Genomic DNA, 14,183 nt, shown 5'->3' with positions numbered 1-14,183 from the left:
TCAAAGATACAGGCGTCCTTCCTAACTCGGTTGCCGGAGAGGAAGGAAACCACTCAGGGATTTCACCATGAGGCAAATGGTGACTTTAAAACAGTTAGAGTTTAAAGGCTGTGGTAGGAGAACTGAGGATGGATCAAAAACATTGTAGTTACTCCACAATACTAACCTAAATGACAGAGTGAAAAATATTCCAAAACATGCATCCTGTTGGCCATATTTTTTGCCTGCACAGTACCGCTTGTCATGCAGTAGCAGAGAGAACAGTCTATGACTTGGGTGACTGGAGTCTTTGACAATTTCTTTGGGCCTCTCTCTGACACCTCCTAGTATATAGGTCCTGGATGTCAGCAAGCTTGGCCCCAGTGATGTACTGGGCTGTACGCACTACCCTCTAGCGCCTTACGGTAAGATGTCGAGCAGTTGCCATACCAGGCGGTGATGCAACCAGTCAGGGTGCTTTCGATGGTGCAGCTGTAGAACCTTTTAAGGATCTGGGGACCCATGCCAAATCTTTTCAGTCTCCTGAGGGGGGAAAATGGGTTGTCATGCCCTCTTCACAACTGTCTTGGTGTGTTTGGACCATGATAGTTTGTCAGTGATATGCACACCAAGGAACTTGAAACTTCTCGACCACTTCAGCCCTGTCGATGTGAATGGGGGGCTGTAGTCCTATAGTCCACGATCAGCTCCTTTGTCTTGCTCACATTGAGGGAGAGGTTGTTGTCCTGGCACCACACTGCCAAGTCTCTGACCTCTTCCCTATTGGCTGTCTCATCATTGTTGGTGATCAGGCCTACCACCGTCAGAAAACTTAATGACGGAGTCGTGCTTGGCCATGCAGCCGTGGGTGAACAGGGAATACAGGAGGGCAATAAGCACGCACCCCTGAGTGTTGAGGATCAGCGTAGCAGATGTGTTGTTGCCTACCCTTACCAGCTGGGGGCAGCCCGTCAGGAAGTCCAGGATCCAGTTGCAGAGGGAGGTGTTTAGTCCCAGGGTCCTTAGCTTAGTGATGAGCACTATGGTGTTGAACACTGAGCTGTAGTCAATGAACAGCATTCTCACATAGGTGTTCCTTTTGTCCAGTGTGGAAAGGGCAGTGTGGCGTGCGATTGCGATTGCGTCATCTATGGATCTGTTGGGTCAGTATGCTAATTGGAGTTGGTCTGGGGTTTCCGTCATGATGGTGTTGATGTGAGCCATGACCAGCCTTTCAAAGGACTTCATGGTTACCAACATGAGTGCTACGGGGCGGTAATCATTTGGGCAGGTTACCTTCACTTTCTTGGGCACAGGGACTATGGTGGTCTGTTTGAAACATGTAGGTATTAGACTTGGTCAGGGAGAGGTTAAAAATGTCAGTGAAGACACTTGCCAGTTGGTCTGTGCATGCCTTGAATACACGTCCTGGTAATCTGTCTGGCCCTGCGGCTTTGTGAATGTTGCCCTGTATAAACGTCCTGCTCACGTCGGCTACGGAAAGAGTGATCACACAGTCATCCAGAACAGCTGGTGCTCTCATGCATGCTTCAGTGTTGCTTGCCTAAAAGCGAGCATAAAAGACATTTAGCTTGTCTGGTAGGCTTGCGTCACTGGGCAGCTCGCGGCTGGGTTTTCCTTATTTTAGACAGGTCTAAAGAAGCATGATATGAAGAAAATGTAGTATATTTCAGAAGACAGAATAGCATACTCTGAGTTGTCCTTATGTTAGTTCCTGATCTGGCTATGCCAAATGGCTGTGGCCTACACTAGTTTATTTAGCAGACAAGATTTGCTTAGAATTTCATGGCATTATTGTATAGTATGAAGAATACAATTGAATAAAGCTGAATAAAATAGAAAGGATATTTTCTCCAAACAATTTGTGGGAGTGTGCACATGCAGCTATTCTGTGTTGTGGTTAACAAAAAAATATATATATTCCTATATGCTTAATTTAGAGTTATTCATTTAACTTTAGTAGTTCTACAAACATTGGGCTATATGTTTAGATTTTTAATACATTGTACGGCTGCATGATGCAACTTTAATGATGTGACTCTCCCTTTATGTGGCCATAATGCAGCCTACAAAAAATTCCATTCCTTTTGCGGCCAGTAGCCTTTGTGCCCTTCTCCTTGAGTGCTGCGTGCTCCATGGCGTGATCGGGTCTTTCTCACAGGCTAGAAGTGAACACAGACATATCGGGGACACAACTGTGCCCTTCCTTATCCAATTCCGAGGTGAATATTGAAGATATTGGAAGATCTGTCCACATTTACTTTTCGTCAGCAAACAAGATGAGTAGGCCTAACGAACAGCAAAAGCACTAGCCTATGTCAATCTACTATTCTTCATAGTGCAAAGGTCGACTTATTCTGTGCGAGAAATAAATATTCCAAACATAGTCTGGAACAGTTGTGGGATGTGATAGATCCCAAATTAATACAACCACTAGCATCCCCAAACTTTTTTTTACGCAATGTGGCTGACGCAACAGATCAGAACGTTTTAGCTTAAAATGTTGATAAACTATTAGGCTATTTCTTGACATTATAAGCACCGCAATGCGCACATGGTAGTAGGCTATAAGCGCATATGTTCCATTAGAGGAAAACACCATTATCAAAAGTGACCACAAATGCAATTTATGCATGTAATACTTTTATTATAAAGGTGAGTTTTTTTATGGTGAAAATGATCTTCCCCAAACTTGAAACTCATGTGCTGCTTATTGTATGCCAGTTAGGCTCTACACACCTTGTGATACATGAGGCTACATGAGGTGTGCGAATATGATTTGAAAATGTCGAAAAAAGGTATTGTTACTTTTTCACGGCATCATTCACAAGTGTTAATATATAATTCACAAGTGATAGGCTAATATTTTCAACCATCAGACTATTCTTGATTTAATCTCGAATAATATATGTGTGAAATTTGTTTTGATTTAGAATGGACTATTATCATGCACCTGTATTGAAACAGAGGCAGTGGGGAAAAATACATGTCATCTATGCACTTAAATAGCGATTGGGGGAGGCTTTTCCCCGTGGTTTATTTTCATGCCAGGCTATAATCCTGTTGTAAATATAAGCAATGTGCTTAATATAAAGGAAGTTGAGAAATAAAAATAGTAGGCCAAGCCTATAGAAAGCTGATCCTCCTCTTTTTAGTAGAGGCCATCATTGATGACAGTGTGATTAGTGGACCAATAGAGTGCTGAGTAACAGGCAGTTAGCAAGTTTGGTAGGCTACTAATGACCATCAGCAGCATCAGAGCTTGGAGAAACCTAATTACCATGACTAAACGGTCACATGGAATTTGACTGCCTTCATGACTCGTGACCGCTGGTGTGGCGGTAACATGGTCACCGCAACAGCCCTACTTGTTCCTTGAAATTCCATTACCAAAAACCCTCGTATCTTAAAGATATTTTCTTATTTATCTCCCTCATGAGGAGGGAGGATAATGAAAGTTTACAGAAGTGACAAGTAAAGGAAGACCGACCAAATAGTTGTAGTGTTTTTACTGATATCAAGTTTGTTAATTAATTATTAAGTGATTCAAACTCATAATTCTGTTACCAAATCATTAACCGAATTACTGAAAAATCTGTAAGGGAATTGCTGCAATTGAATTGGCTACAATGGGTAATTGTAGTAGTCACAAACCACAGTTAGGTCACCTGCTACTGTCCTCCCTTCCACTGGCATACTGTTATGTTCAGATCATAACAATTTTTTTTCTCTTTCTGTCATCTGGTGGTCAAAGCAATGCTGTAAAAACAGTCTGGACAACCTCTCTCTCCCTCTCTTTTAATTCAATTTCAATTTGAGGGGCTTTATTGGCATGGGAAACATATGTTTACATTGCCAAAGCAAGTGAAATAAACTAATAAAAGATGTACAGTAAATAGTACACTCACAAAAGTTCCAAAAGAATAAAGACATTTAAATGTCATATTATGTCTATATACAGTGTTGTAATGATGTGCAAATAGTTAAAGTACAAAAGGGAAAATAAATAAACATAAATATAGGTTGTATTTACAATGGTATTTGTTTTTCACTGGTTGCCCTTTTCCTGTGGTAACAGGTCACAAATATTGCTGCTGTGATGGCACCCTGGTATTTCACTCAATAGATATGGGAGTTTATGAACATTTGTATGTGTTTTCGAATTCTTTGTGGGTCTGTGTAATCTGAGGGAAATATGTGTCTCTATTATGGTCATACATTTGGCAGGAGGTTAGGAAGTGCAGCTCAGTTTCCACCTTTCTCAATAGCAAGGCTATGCTCACTGAGTCTGTACATAGTCAAATATTTCCTTAATTTTGTGTCAGTCACAGTGGTCAGGTTTTCTGCGACTGTCTAGTCTCTGTTTAGGACCAAATAGCATTCAGTTTTGCTCTGTTTTTGTAATTCTTTCCAATGTGGCAAGTAATTATCTTTTTGTTTTCTCATGATTTGGTTGGGTCTAATTGTGTTGCTGTCCTGGGGCTCTGTGGGGTCTATTTGTGAACAGAGCCCCAGGACCAGCTTGCTTAGGGGGCTCATCTCCAGGTTAATTTCTCTGTAGGTGATGGCTTTGTAATGGAAGGTTTGGGAATCACTTCCTTTTAGGTGGTTGTCTCTTTTCTGGATTTTGATAATTAGCGGGAATCGACCTAATTCTGCTCTGCATACATTATTTGTTGTTTTACGTTGTACAGAGAGGATATTTTTGCAGAATTCTGCATGCAGTCTCAATTTGGTGTTTGTCCCATTTTGTGAATTATTGGTTGGTAAGCGGATCCCAGACCTCACAAACATAAAGGGCAATGGGTTCTAGAACTGATTCAGTATTTTTAGCCAGATCCTAATTGGTATGTCTAATTTTATGTTCCTTTTGATGGTATAGAAGGCCCTTCTTGCCCCTCTCTCCTCTCTCTCTCGTTAATGTCACCTCTCCCGGCTGTCACTGACACCTACCCTCTTTCCCTTTACTGTAACAAGCATCCTCACCCACTGGGCACCGACCAACATCGCACGTCCATGGATGTTGAAATTTGGTCAGTCCGCCCTGACCGGACCAAATTTTAACCAATCATAGAAGTCTGTTTCACAAGTTTGGACAGTAGAGTAAAGTAGTATAGTACAGTATAATTTAATGTACTGAACATATCTACTTTACTGTGCTCTGCTGTACTGTACTCGACTCTACTGTGATGTCCAAACTTGTGAAACAGACGCCTATGATTGTTTCAGATTTGGTCCGGACCAACCAAATGTGTTCTTGTTTGGGGGCGGTGCTCATTACAATAATTCCCAGTGTGTAGAATAATACCCAAATATGCAAAAGAAGGATGTTGCATATTTCTAACTTTTTTTTGTACCTATTCAGGATACATTACCATGAAGAGAATTATATTCATATCCATAATTATGCATTTCTATAAAGTACAGATCAGGGAATCATGATGTAATTCTGTTACCTTAATTCTGTTACCAGATGTAAATCCACTTCACCTACTGTAGTTCAATAAACAAAATATTTTTTTTCAAATTAAAGGTGTCATGTCATAGCTGACACCCCGTTCTTTCAGCAGACACCTTTTAACCGTAATTGGAGCAGATATTTAAGTTTTTCTCAAATGTGGTCGCCTAAAAAACTGAGGGAGATTTTACAGTAATTATGTTACCAAAGGTTGCATCTGCACAGTTCTTCCAGTAAATGTGTTTTTGTGAAATGTTCTGTGTTAATTGTTCAAAGTAGTCCTTGTGCATTGAGTTGTATGCTTTGTTAAACTTTGAAATCAATTGTTTTTGTTTGGCATACATTTTAAAGTGAAAAAGCGTAATTCCATTGCCGTGAAAATGCCCTAATACAACCCCCTCCATATTTTCCATGTAAAACAAGAGCTGAAGCTGCCGTTAGTTCTTTTTTTTTAGGGCTTTATTTTTAAGAGAACAATTATGACACGCATAACACCCTTTTCTCAGACCTCCCATTGTCCTTCCTCCAAGCCAAATACGTAGTGCATAATTCATGGAGAAGTCATTGCTATAGTGAAGGCAATTGCATCAACTGGAAGCAAGTGTGTGGTACGTGTCCGTGCACACACAGACACACAGAACCTGTTCTATCACGTCATTGTTTGTTTTTTATGGTAATGGAAGCAGAGCAGGCATTAATCAGGGGGTGGTTTTACTATTCTCTCAGGTAAACAATGTGGGTGATGTAGTGTTGAAACTGCACTCAAGGCTTTCCAGATGCACTCACTCTAATGCAATGTCTCGGCTCCCACTGTCATGCGGGTGTGTTGGAACACTACACAGTCTGGATGTATATATAGATAGCTATTTTTAAGGCTGAACCACAAATAGTAGTAGTAGTGGGGCTTAATTAAAATGGTCCATGCCTCTGTTGCCATTCCTGGGTTGTGGTCTGCTCGTTCATTCATTCATGAATTTATATGCACACATGTACTCTGTTCTCTCTCATTTGCCCTCTCTCTTTTTGTTGTTACAAATTGCTATACATTGCAAAAAAATAATAATAATACATCCCTGTTTAGTTAAAGGGGCAATCTGCAGTTGCTACACCCACTTTTGAACTAATTAAATTCATGATATTTACTGAATGATATATATATGTATATATATGGATTATTAAAATAATATAACTTTAAAAATGCCTCATGAGCTTAGTTCAACTGTTACACCCCATCAGAACCCAAAATATAAGCTTGTTTTTACTCCAATGTTTGTAAACATTATAAATGTAAACAAACACTGTATAGCCTCAACATGGTTAAAATGATCATTTTGATTTATTATAGATGGTCGGTCCATAGCTCTTTCTATGAATTTGAGAGTGGTTACATTTATCCAATCCCATCCCTCAGCTTTTTACCAAAACAGAGATGGGGTGGCGGCTTTGTTATTTTTTCAACTGCGGATTGGACCTTAACTTTTCTGTCTTCAATTAAATATTTTTAAATACAGTCCTTTTCCTTAAGGTGAATGCACCAATTTGTAAGTCGCTCTGGGTAAGAGCATCTGCTGAATGACGTAAATGTGGATGTATATTAAAGGGACACAGAGTGTTATCTATCATGGAACTGTGCCAAATTACCAGAGTTTAGATAACAAAACCTAGTGGTAATGATAACATTACTTGTTCAGTGACTGAATCCAAGAGCCTACTGCAAAACGCAACAGAAGCTCTGAGCACTAGCGTCCCGCCCATTCGTGGCGAGCAGCCTCACTGGGCCATAGGGCCGGGCTCTGCCTTCGATTGGGAATCGCATGCAGCGTGTCAGGTCGAGCAGGCAGCGAGTTGCTGCAGGCAACCAACAGATCAATTATGTGTCGGTGATGCCTCTAATAAAGCTGACACAGCACAGTCTCCCCGTGGCCCCCCTGAGGGGCTCCCGCTCCGCAGCGCGCCAGGCTCACTTGCCCCCATGGAAACACTAACCCCAAGAGAAGGGTTCCCCCATCCTTCAGTTTCCCCCACTGCTGCGGCTGCTCTTTCGAAGCGTGCTTCTAATTTGTCCGAAAGGAACCCTGACTTAAATGCATCGCTTTGGTTTCTCTGTTGAGTACTGTGGAGGTTAAAAGGCTAAGACAATTGTTGATTCTGAAGGACGTTGGCAGGAATGGTACATGAATGATACCTCTCCTGAATCTCATACTGATCCGATGCTCTCTATTTTCCAGGAGTAACACACCTGCAGTAAAGAGGGGAAGAGGATCCTAATTCAGAGGACCAGTGGATGACCTGCCTGCTATACAGACCATGATCTGAAGGCCCCGCCACATGGCCCCATTCTTTCTTCTTCATTATTTCCTGCAGGGATAAGAGCTCCTAGACTAGCCGCCTCAGACAGGTGGAGCGGAGGGAGATAGAGTGCGACAGCCAAGCGCCTAGTCGTCAACAGTGCCCACCAACCACCTCCACAGGACAGCCGTGCCCTCTGATCCCGCCACGCCCCCTACCCCTCCCACCGCCAGACCGGAACCATGGGAAGGAAAAAGATCCAAATACAGAGGATTACAGACGAACGGAACAGACAGGTGTGTGTGTGTGTCTGTGCATAATGTTTAGTTGTATGTTAGAACTCTATCATGCCTATGACTACACCAGTATTTTTCCAAGACGATGAAAGGCTAAATGATCCTTCTAAAATGAGTCAACTGGTTAATGGGCTTTGGTTCATTGAGCTTATTGAGTAATGGATGTGATGCGTCTGCCATCCCCAAAATGTCCCTGGCTGAGTAAAACCTGAGTGTTTTAGACACTAGGTGGCCTGAGGTCCTACAATCATCTTAAGTTTCTCCTCGTTAATCTTTAAAGGTGCCCATTTTCATAGAGCAGCACACACAGAGACTCAAAATGCTTCAGGCATTCAAGCATTATGTTGATTCGTCAAAAGTTGACAAATATTGGTGAACCATCATCCTGCTAGATGTTGATTATAAGATACTGTCAATAGCACGAATGGATTGGTCCCGTCCCCAAGGCTATAGATAGACTCTGACCGAAATTCAACAGCATGTTGTGAAAAGAGAGCGTGAGAACCACAAATACTTTACATAGTAATGGATTATTAACTGAATGCCGAATGCTACGGAGACCATGAACACTTCTGAAACATTGCAGGTGCAGAAAGTAGAGCAGCTGGGGAGGTTGTGGTTGTCACTGTGGCTTCCTCCTCTCCTCGCCACACAACCACGCTCGTTAGGACACGGCCATGTCTCATGGCGGATGTCTTGTTCTGTCGTTCGTTGCCATTGGTTACTTGCAATTCTATTCTTAATGTCAATTATGTTCAGCTTGTTTATCCTGGCATTCATGTCGAAGGAAGGATCAAGACTAATTATTGTCGAAGACTCGGTGTACCTCACGCCTCCGACAAATCAGAGTATTTCTCTTCGTGATAAACCGTCTTATAATTGGTTATGAGAGTCATTGCAATAGTATTGTTTATCAGCTCTGTGAGCCTGGCTTGCCATTGTCCTCGCTGAACTTTCTTCCCTGTGTGTGTGTGTGGTGTGTGTGTGGTGTGTGTGTGTGTGTGTGCGTGCGTGCGTGCGTGCGTGTGCGCGCGCAGAGATGATTGTGTGTGTGTGTGATGGGGTTTGAGGGGGGGGGTGGTAGGCGGTTGCCCATGGATACGACCCCAATATAATTTTATTTGTGGCAGCGGGAAGCAATGAGTGAGCAAGAACGACGCAGAGAGGAAAAGGAGGGAGAGAAAAGGAAATGAGAGAGACGGAGACAGTGAGAGAGGGAGACGGAGACCATGGGGAGGACAAGGAGAGAGCACAAGCTGGCTCAGAGAGGCATCAGTGTAACATGGGGGCGCTCAAGCAATTATAGAGGGAGAGGGGAGATGGAGAGAGCGAGCAATTGAAGGTCTCACGTGGCAGCTGTAGAATCTGCCTGTGTGGTTCCTTTCCGTGCGTCTGCTTCCTCGTGCTCCTCTCTGATCCTGTCTACAGCAAAACAAACAAACTCAAATTCCCCATTGCATAAATGCCTCAAAACCAAGGGAGTGGTATTAAACAGAACCACAACACACTGCAGGGCCTCATCCCTGTTGTCACCTTTAATTAGCTGTCTGTAATGTGTTGTTTGTTCACACATAGTCTGTTCTCTAAGAGACTGTTATTTATTTACTGTTATTCAAATATTCCCTCCCACTTTTATTACATTTAACCAATTGTTATACAGTACCACAAATTCCTTTACTTTTTACAGTATCGCTAATGTTATTGCTCTTCCTCTTTCCTTCTATGCCAAATATTCCCCTTCCCTTCCCAATATCACCTGCCAATCCCCCCCCCTTCTCCACAACGTCCCTTCTCTACCACCCTCTAATATACCCACACCATCCCTCCCCTGACAGGTGACGTTCACCAAGAGGAAGTTTGGCCTGATGAAGAAGGCGTATGAGCTGAGCGTGCTGTGCGACTGTGAGATCGCCCTCATCATCTTCAACCACTCCAACAAGCTGTTCCAGTACGCCAGCACCGACATGGACAAGGTCCTGCTCAAATACACCGAGTACAACGAGCCCCACGAGAGCCGTACCAACGTCGACATCATGGAGGTAATGAAGGAGGGAGCGAGGAGGAGGGAGAGAGGAAGGGGGGGGTGTTACTGTGTAATTCCCTGCAGGAGAGGGTGAACTGAGTGGTTGTGTGTTGTGAAGTAGTGGGGGAGATGTGTTACTGTGTAGTTCCCTGCAGGAGAGGGTGAACTGAGTGGTTGTGTGTTCTGAAGTAGTGGGGGAGAGGTGTTACTGTGTAGTTCCCTGCAGGAGAGGGTGAACAAGGGTGGTTGTGTGTTCTGAAGTAGTGGGGGAGAGGTGTTACTGTGTAGTTCCCTGCAGGAGAGGGTGAACAAGGGTGGTTGTGTGTTCTGAAGTAGTGGAGGAGAGGTGTTACTGTGTAGTTCCCTGCAGGAGAGGGTGAACAAGGGTGGTTGTGTGTTCTGAAGTAGTGGAGGAGAGGTGTTACTGTGTAGTTCCCTGCAGGAGAGGGTGAACAAGGGTGGTTGTGTGTTCTGAAGTAGTGGGGGAGGGGAGAGGTGTTACAATACGACGTTTCAGTACAGTGCCATGGAGGAGAGACGGTAATGAAACGGCTCGCTGTGTTTTAATTTTGTTTTCACAACCGTGGTTGTAATTTGGTCGCAGTATGGTCATTAATATGCTCGTTTTGAAGGTCGTTTAGATTTGATAACACTTTATTTTAGGGTTTGCCTATAAACTGATGATTATTTTATTTTGTTGGTAAATTAAGTAGGCAACATTTCTAGCGTGTTCATGATTTATGTTTGATAACAGGCCCATGTGACCTGGTGTTATGTTTTCTTGATATCAAGAGCTGTTTTATTTTTGACTACCACCACTCTGGTCTGGATGAGCGCTTTCAATCCAAAGCCATCAGGTCTTTATTTATGTAGCAGGAGAAAGGGATGGTTTTTTTCTTTCTCTTTTCTTTTTTTAGTGTTCGAGTATTCAAGATCGCTTTTTTTAGTTTCTTGTGCTTTTCTCTGTTGAACTCTTGGTTGAATCCAGAGTTGTTTGGATGTTGTGTTTGTCATAGCCAGAGTAGATGCATATAAACACAAGCTATAAGCCTTCATCATTAATTCCTCTTAAAGCAAATGTCTAGTGAGAGGGCAGCTACAGTAACTTCCATGACATTACCTTCAGAGAGAGAAAGAGATGGATCAAGAGAGATAGAGAGACGGTGTGGGCAGTTAGCCTTGCATGGCCGCCCCTATGCATGTACACCAGTGTGCTGTGGCCAGATTACAGGCTCGTGTGGGGCCTGTTCCAGTATCCATCCTTCCATCCAGGCCTGGCCGGCTGCCTGGTGCCTGGGATCATGGAGGGAGGGCAGAGGTAGGGACAGCTGGACCTGCTGTCACCACCCCCTGGCCTTGGCCGGGGCTCCAAGGCCACTCCAACAAAAAGCCTCCGGTCCCCCTGGAACCACACTGTCACAAAATGGAGGGTTGCACGAAGGAGGTGGAGCGTAGAGATTAGTTTCTAGATAGGGAATGTGAATGAGGTTACATTGAGAGCTCATTCGCTCAAGTGATATCTTTTTTTCACCAATATGTGCGGTATAATTTATCTGCCTTGACCCTTTCATACACAAAGGTTTCCTCATGGATTCATAACAAATGGGCAGATGCATTTTAACTGGCTATTTAAATATTAACTTACCACTTATAATTCATATGAAGTGAAGTTGTTTCGCTCTATGAAGACCATGTCACTGGATCATGAAATACTTGGTACAGCCGCTGCAGCTGTCCATTACCACGTGGAATAACTGAGATGGCATTCTGAGTGTTAGTCTCTCTCGGTCTCGGTGTCTCTCGGTCTCGGTGTCTCTCGGTCTCGGTGTCTCTCTGTGTCTCTCTGTCTCTCTGTGTCTCTCTGTGTCTCTCTGTGTCTCTCTGTGTCTCTCTGTGTCTCTCTGTGTCTCTCTGTGTCTCTCTGTCTCTGTGGATGGCAAAGGTGAGGGCTTTCAGTGGGAGAGCTACATGGAGCTCCAGTTGCAGATGGCTCTTAAGTGTGTGTGCTAGTGTGCTGTGGCAGGGCTTTGGGCTGCTCTGGGCCACATTAGCTTAAGCTCCACTGGCTGTGTGTGTGTGTGCCTCCTAATGTGTGTATGTCTGCCTGTATTTGTGTTGTAAGCCTTCATGTTTGTGTGCATGCGCCCACTCTGCAGTGGCCCGTGAGAATGCCTCACAATATTCAGGCCAGATGAGAGTCTCAGTGCAGGAGTGTGTCACTGCCTGAATCCATATGAGGGTTCCCCAATGCATCTCCATCTCCTTCAGCAAGCCTCAGGCCCAGAGGCAAACCACTGTTCTACTGCCATTCCTCAGACCGAGAGGCTCCTTCTAGCTTGTTTAGTTTGATCTGTACTGTGTAGTGAGGGAGAGGGGCAGAGTTTAGATGAATCGTTTGGCACGGGTGAGCAGGAAAAGAGGAGGAGAAAGAGGAGAGGGGTTGAGCGAGGGGTTGAGCAGATAGGCACAAAATGTGTCCATTTGCCGCTCTGCCTCCCCGGGTCCCTCCAAGCAAGTGCTTTGGTGTATGAATTATGGAGTTTGATGCAGTCATGCACACACACTTAGTCATACGTTATGCTTACTATGTACCCTACGCGCGCACACACACATACACACAGAGTACATTAATATACATACATATAAATATACAGACCCAATGCTCAAAAGCACTTATACTAATAACACTGAAATGTGTATACATACAGTACCAGTCAAAAGTTTGGACACATCTACTCATTCAAGGGTTTTTCTTTATTTTTACTATTTTCTACATTGTAGAATAATAGTGAAGGCATCAAAACTATGAAAAACACATATGGAATCATGTAGTAACCAAAAAAGTGTTAAACAAATCAAAATATATATTTAGATTCTTCAAAGTATCCACCCTTTGCCTTGATGACGGCTTTGCACACTCTTGTCATTCTCTCAACCAGCTTCAAGAGGTAGTCACCTGGAATGCATTTCAATTAACAGGTGTGCCTTGTTTAAAGGTCATTTCTGGAATTTCTTTCCTTTTTAATGCGTTTGAGCCAATCAGTTGTTGTGACAAGGTAGGGGTGGTGTACAGAAGATAGCCCTATTTGGTAAAATACCAAGCCTATATTATGGCAGGAACAGCTCAAATAAGCAAAGAGAAATGACAGTCCATCATTACTTTAAAACATGAGGTTCAGTCAATCTAGAACATTTAAAAAACTTTGAACTTTTCTTCAAGTGCAGTTGCAAAAACTATGAAGAAACTGTGAAGAAACTGGCTCTCATGAGGACCGCCAGAGGAAGGAAGACCAACAGTTACCTCTGCTGCAGAGGACAAGTTCATTAGCATTACCAGACTCAGAAATCGGCTATTAACTACACCTCAGATTGCAGCCCAAATAAATGCTTCACAGAGTTCAAGTAACAGACACATCTCAACATCAGCTGTTCAGAGGAGACTGCGTGAATCAGGCCTTCATGGTCAAATTGCTGCAAAGAAACCACTACTAAAGGCCACCAATAAGAAGAAGAGACTTGCTTGGACCAAGAAACACGAGCAATGGACATTAGACCGGTGGAAATCTGTCCTTTTGGTTTGATTAGTCCAAATTGGAGATTTTTGGTTCCAATCGCTGTGAGACGCAGAGTAGGTGAACGGATGATCTCCGCATGTGTGGTTCCCACCGTGAAGCATGGACGAGGGGGTGTGATGGTGTGGGGGTGCTTTGCTGGTGACACTGTTGGTGATTTATGCAGAATTCAAGGCACACTTAAACAGCATGGCTACCACAGTATTCTGCAGCGATACGCCATCCCATCTGGTTTGCGCTTAGTGGGACTATCATTTGTTTTTCAACAGGACAATGACCCAAAACACACCTCCAGGCTGTGTAAGGGCTATTTGACCAAGAAGGAGAGTGATTGAGTGCTGCATCAGATGACCTGGCCTCCACAATCACCCGACCTCAACCCAATTGAGATGGTTTGGGGACCTCAGAGTGAAGGAAAAGCAGCCAACAAGTGCTCAGCATATGTGGGAACTCCTTCAAGACTGTTGGAAAAGCATTCCAGGTGAAGCTGGTTGAGAGAATGCCAAGTGTGTGCAAAGCTGTCATCAAGGCAAAGGGTGGCTGCT

At 43.5% G+C, this 14,183-nt stretch overlaps 1 protein-coding gene across 8 annotated transcripts in view; it reads left to right on the top strand.

Moving 5' to 3' along the window:
* LOC115178754 (myocyte-specific enhancer factor 2D homolog) overlaps positions 1 to 14,183 on the top strand; it is a 73,833-nt gene that overhangs the window by 23,596 nt on the left and 36,054 nt on the right. For all 8 annotated transcript variants that reach the window (XM_029740075.1, XM_029740065.1, XM_029740092.1 and 5 more), the window contains exons 2-3: positions 7,687 to 8,043; positions 9,879 to 10,082. In XM_029740075.1, coding sequence (XP_029595935.1) covers positions 7,990 to 8,043; positions 9,879 to 10,082 — 258 coding nt within the window. In that variant the 5' untranslated portion in view covers positions 7,687 to 7,989. The remainder of the gene's footprint in view (positions 1 to 7,686; positions 8,044 to 9,878; positions 10,083 to 14,183) is intronic.

This window comes from Salmo trutta, chromosome 3 (genome assembly GCF_901001165.1).
Source record: "Salmo trutta chromosome 3, fSalTru1.1, whole genome shotgun sequence".
NCBI lineage: Eukaryota > Metazoa > Chordata > Actinopteri > Salmoniformes > Salmonidae > Salmo > Salmo trutta.
The sequence above is the reverse complement of the archived record's forward strand: the minus strand, read 5'-3'. Positions and strand labels throughout refer to the sequence as shown.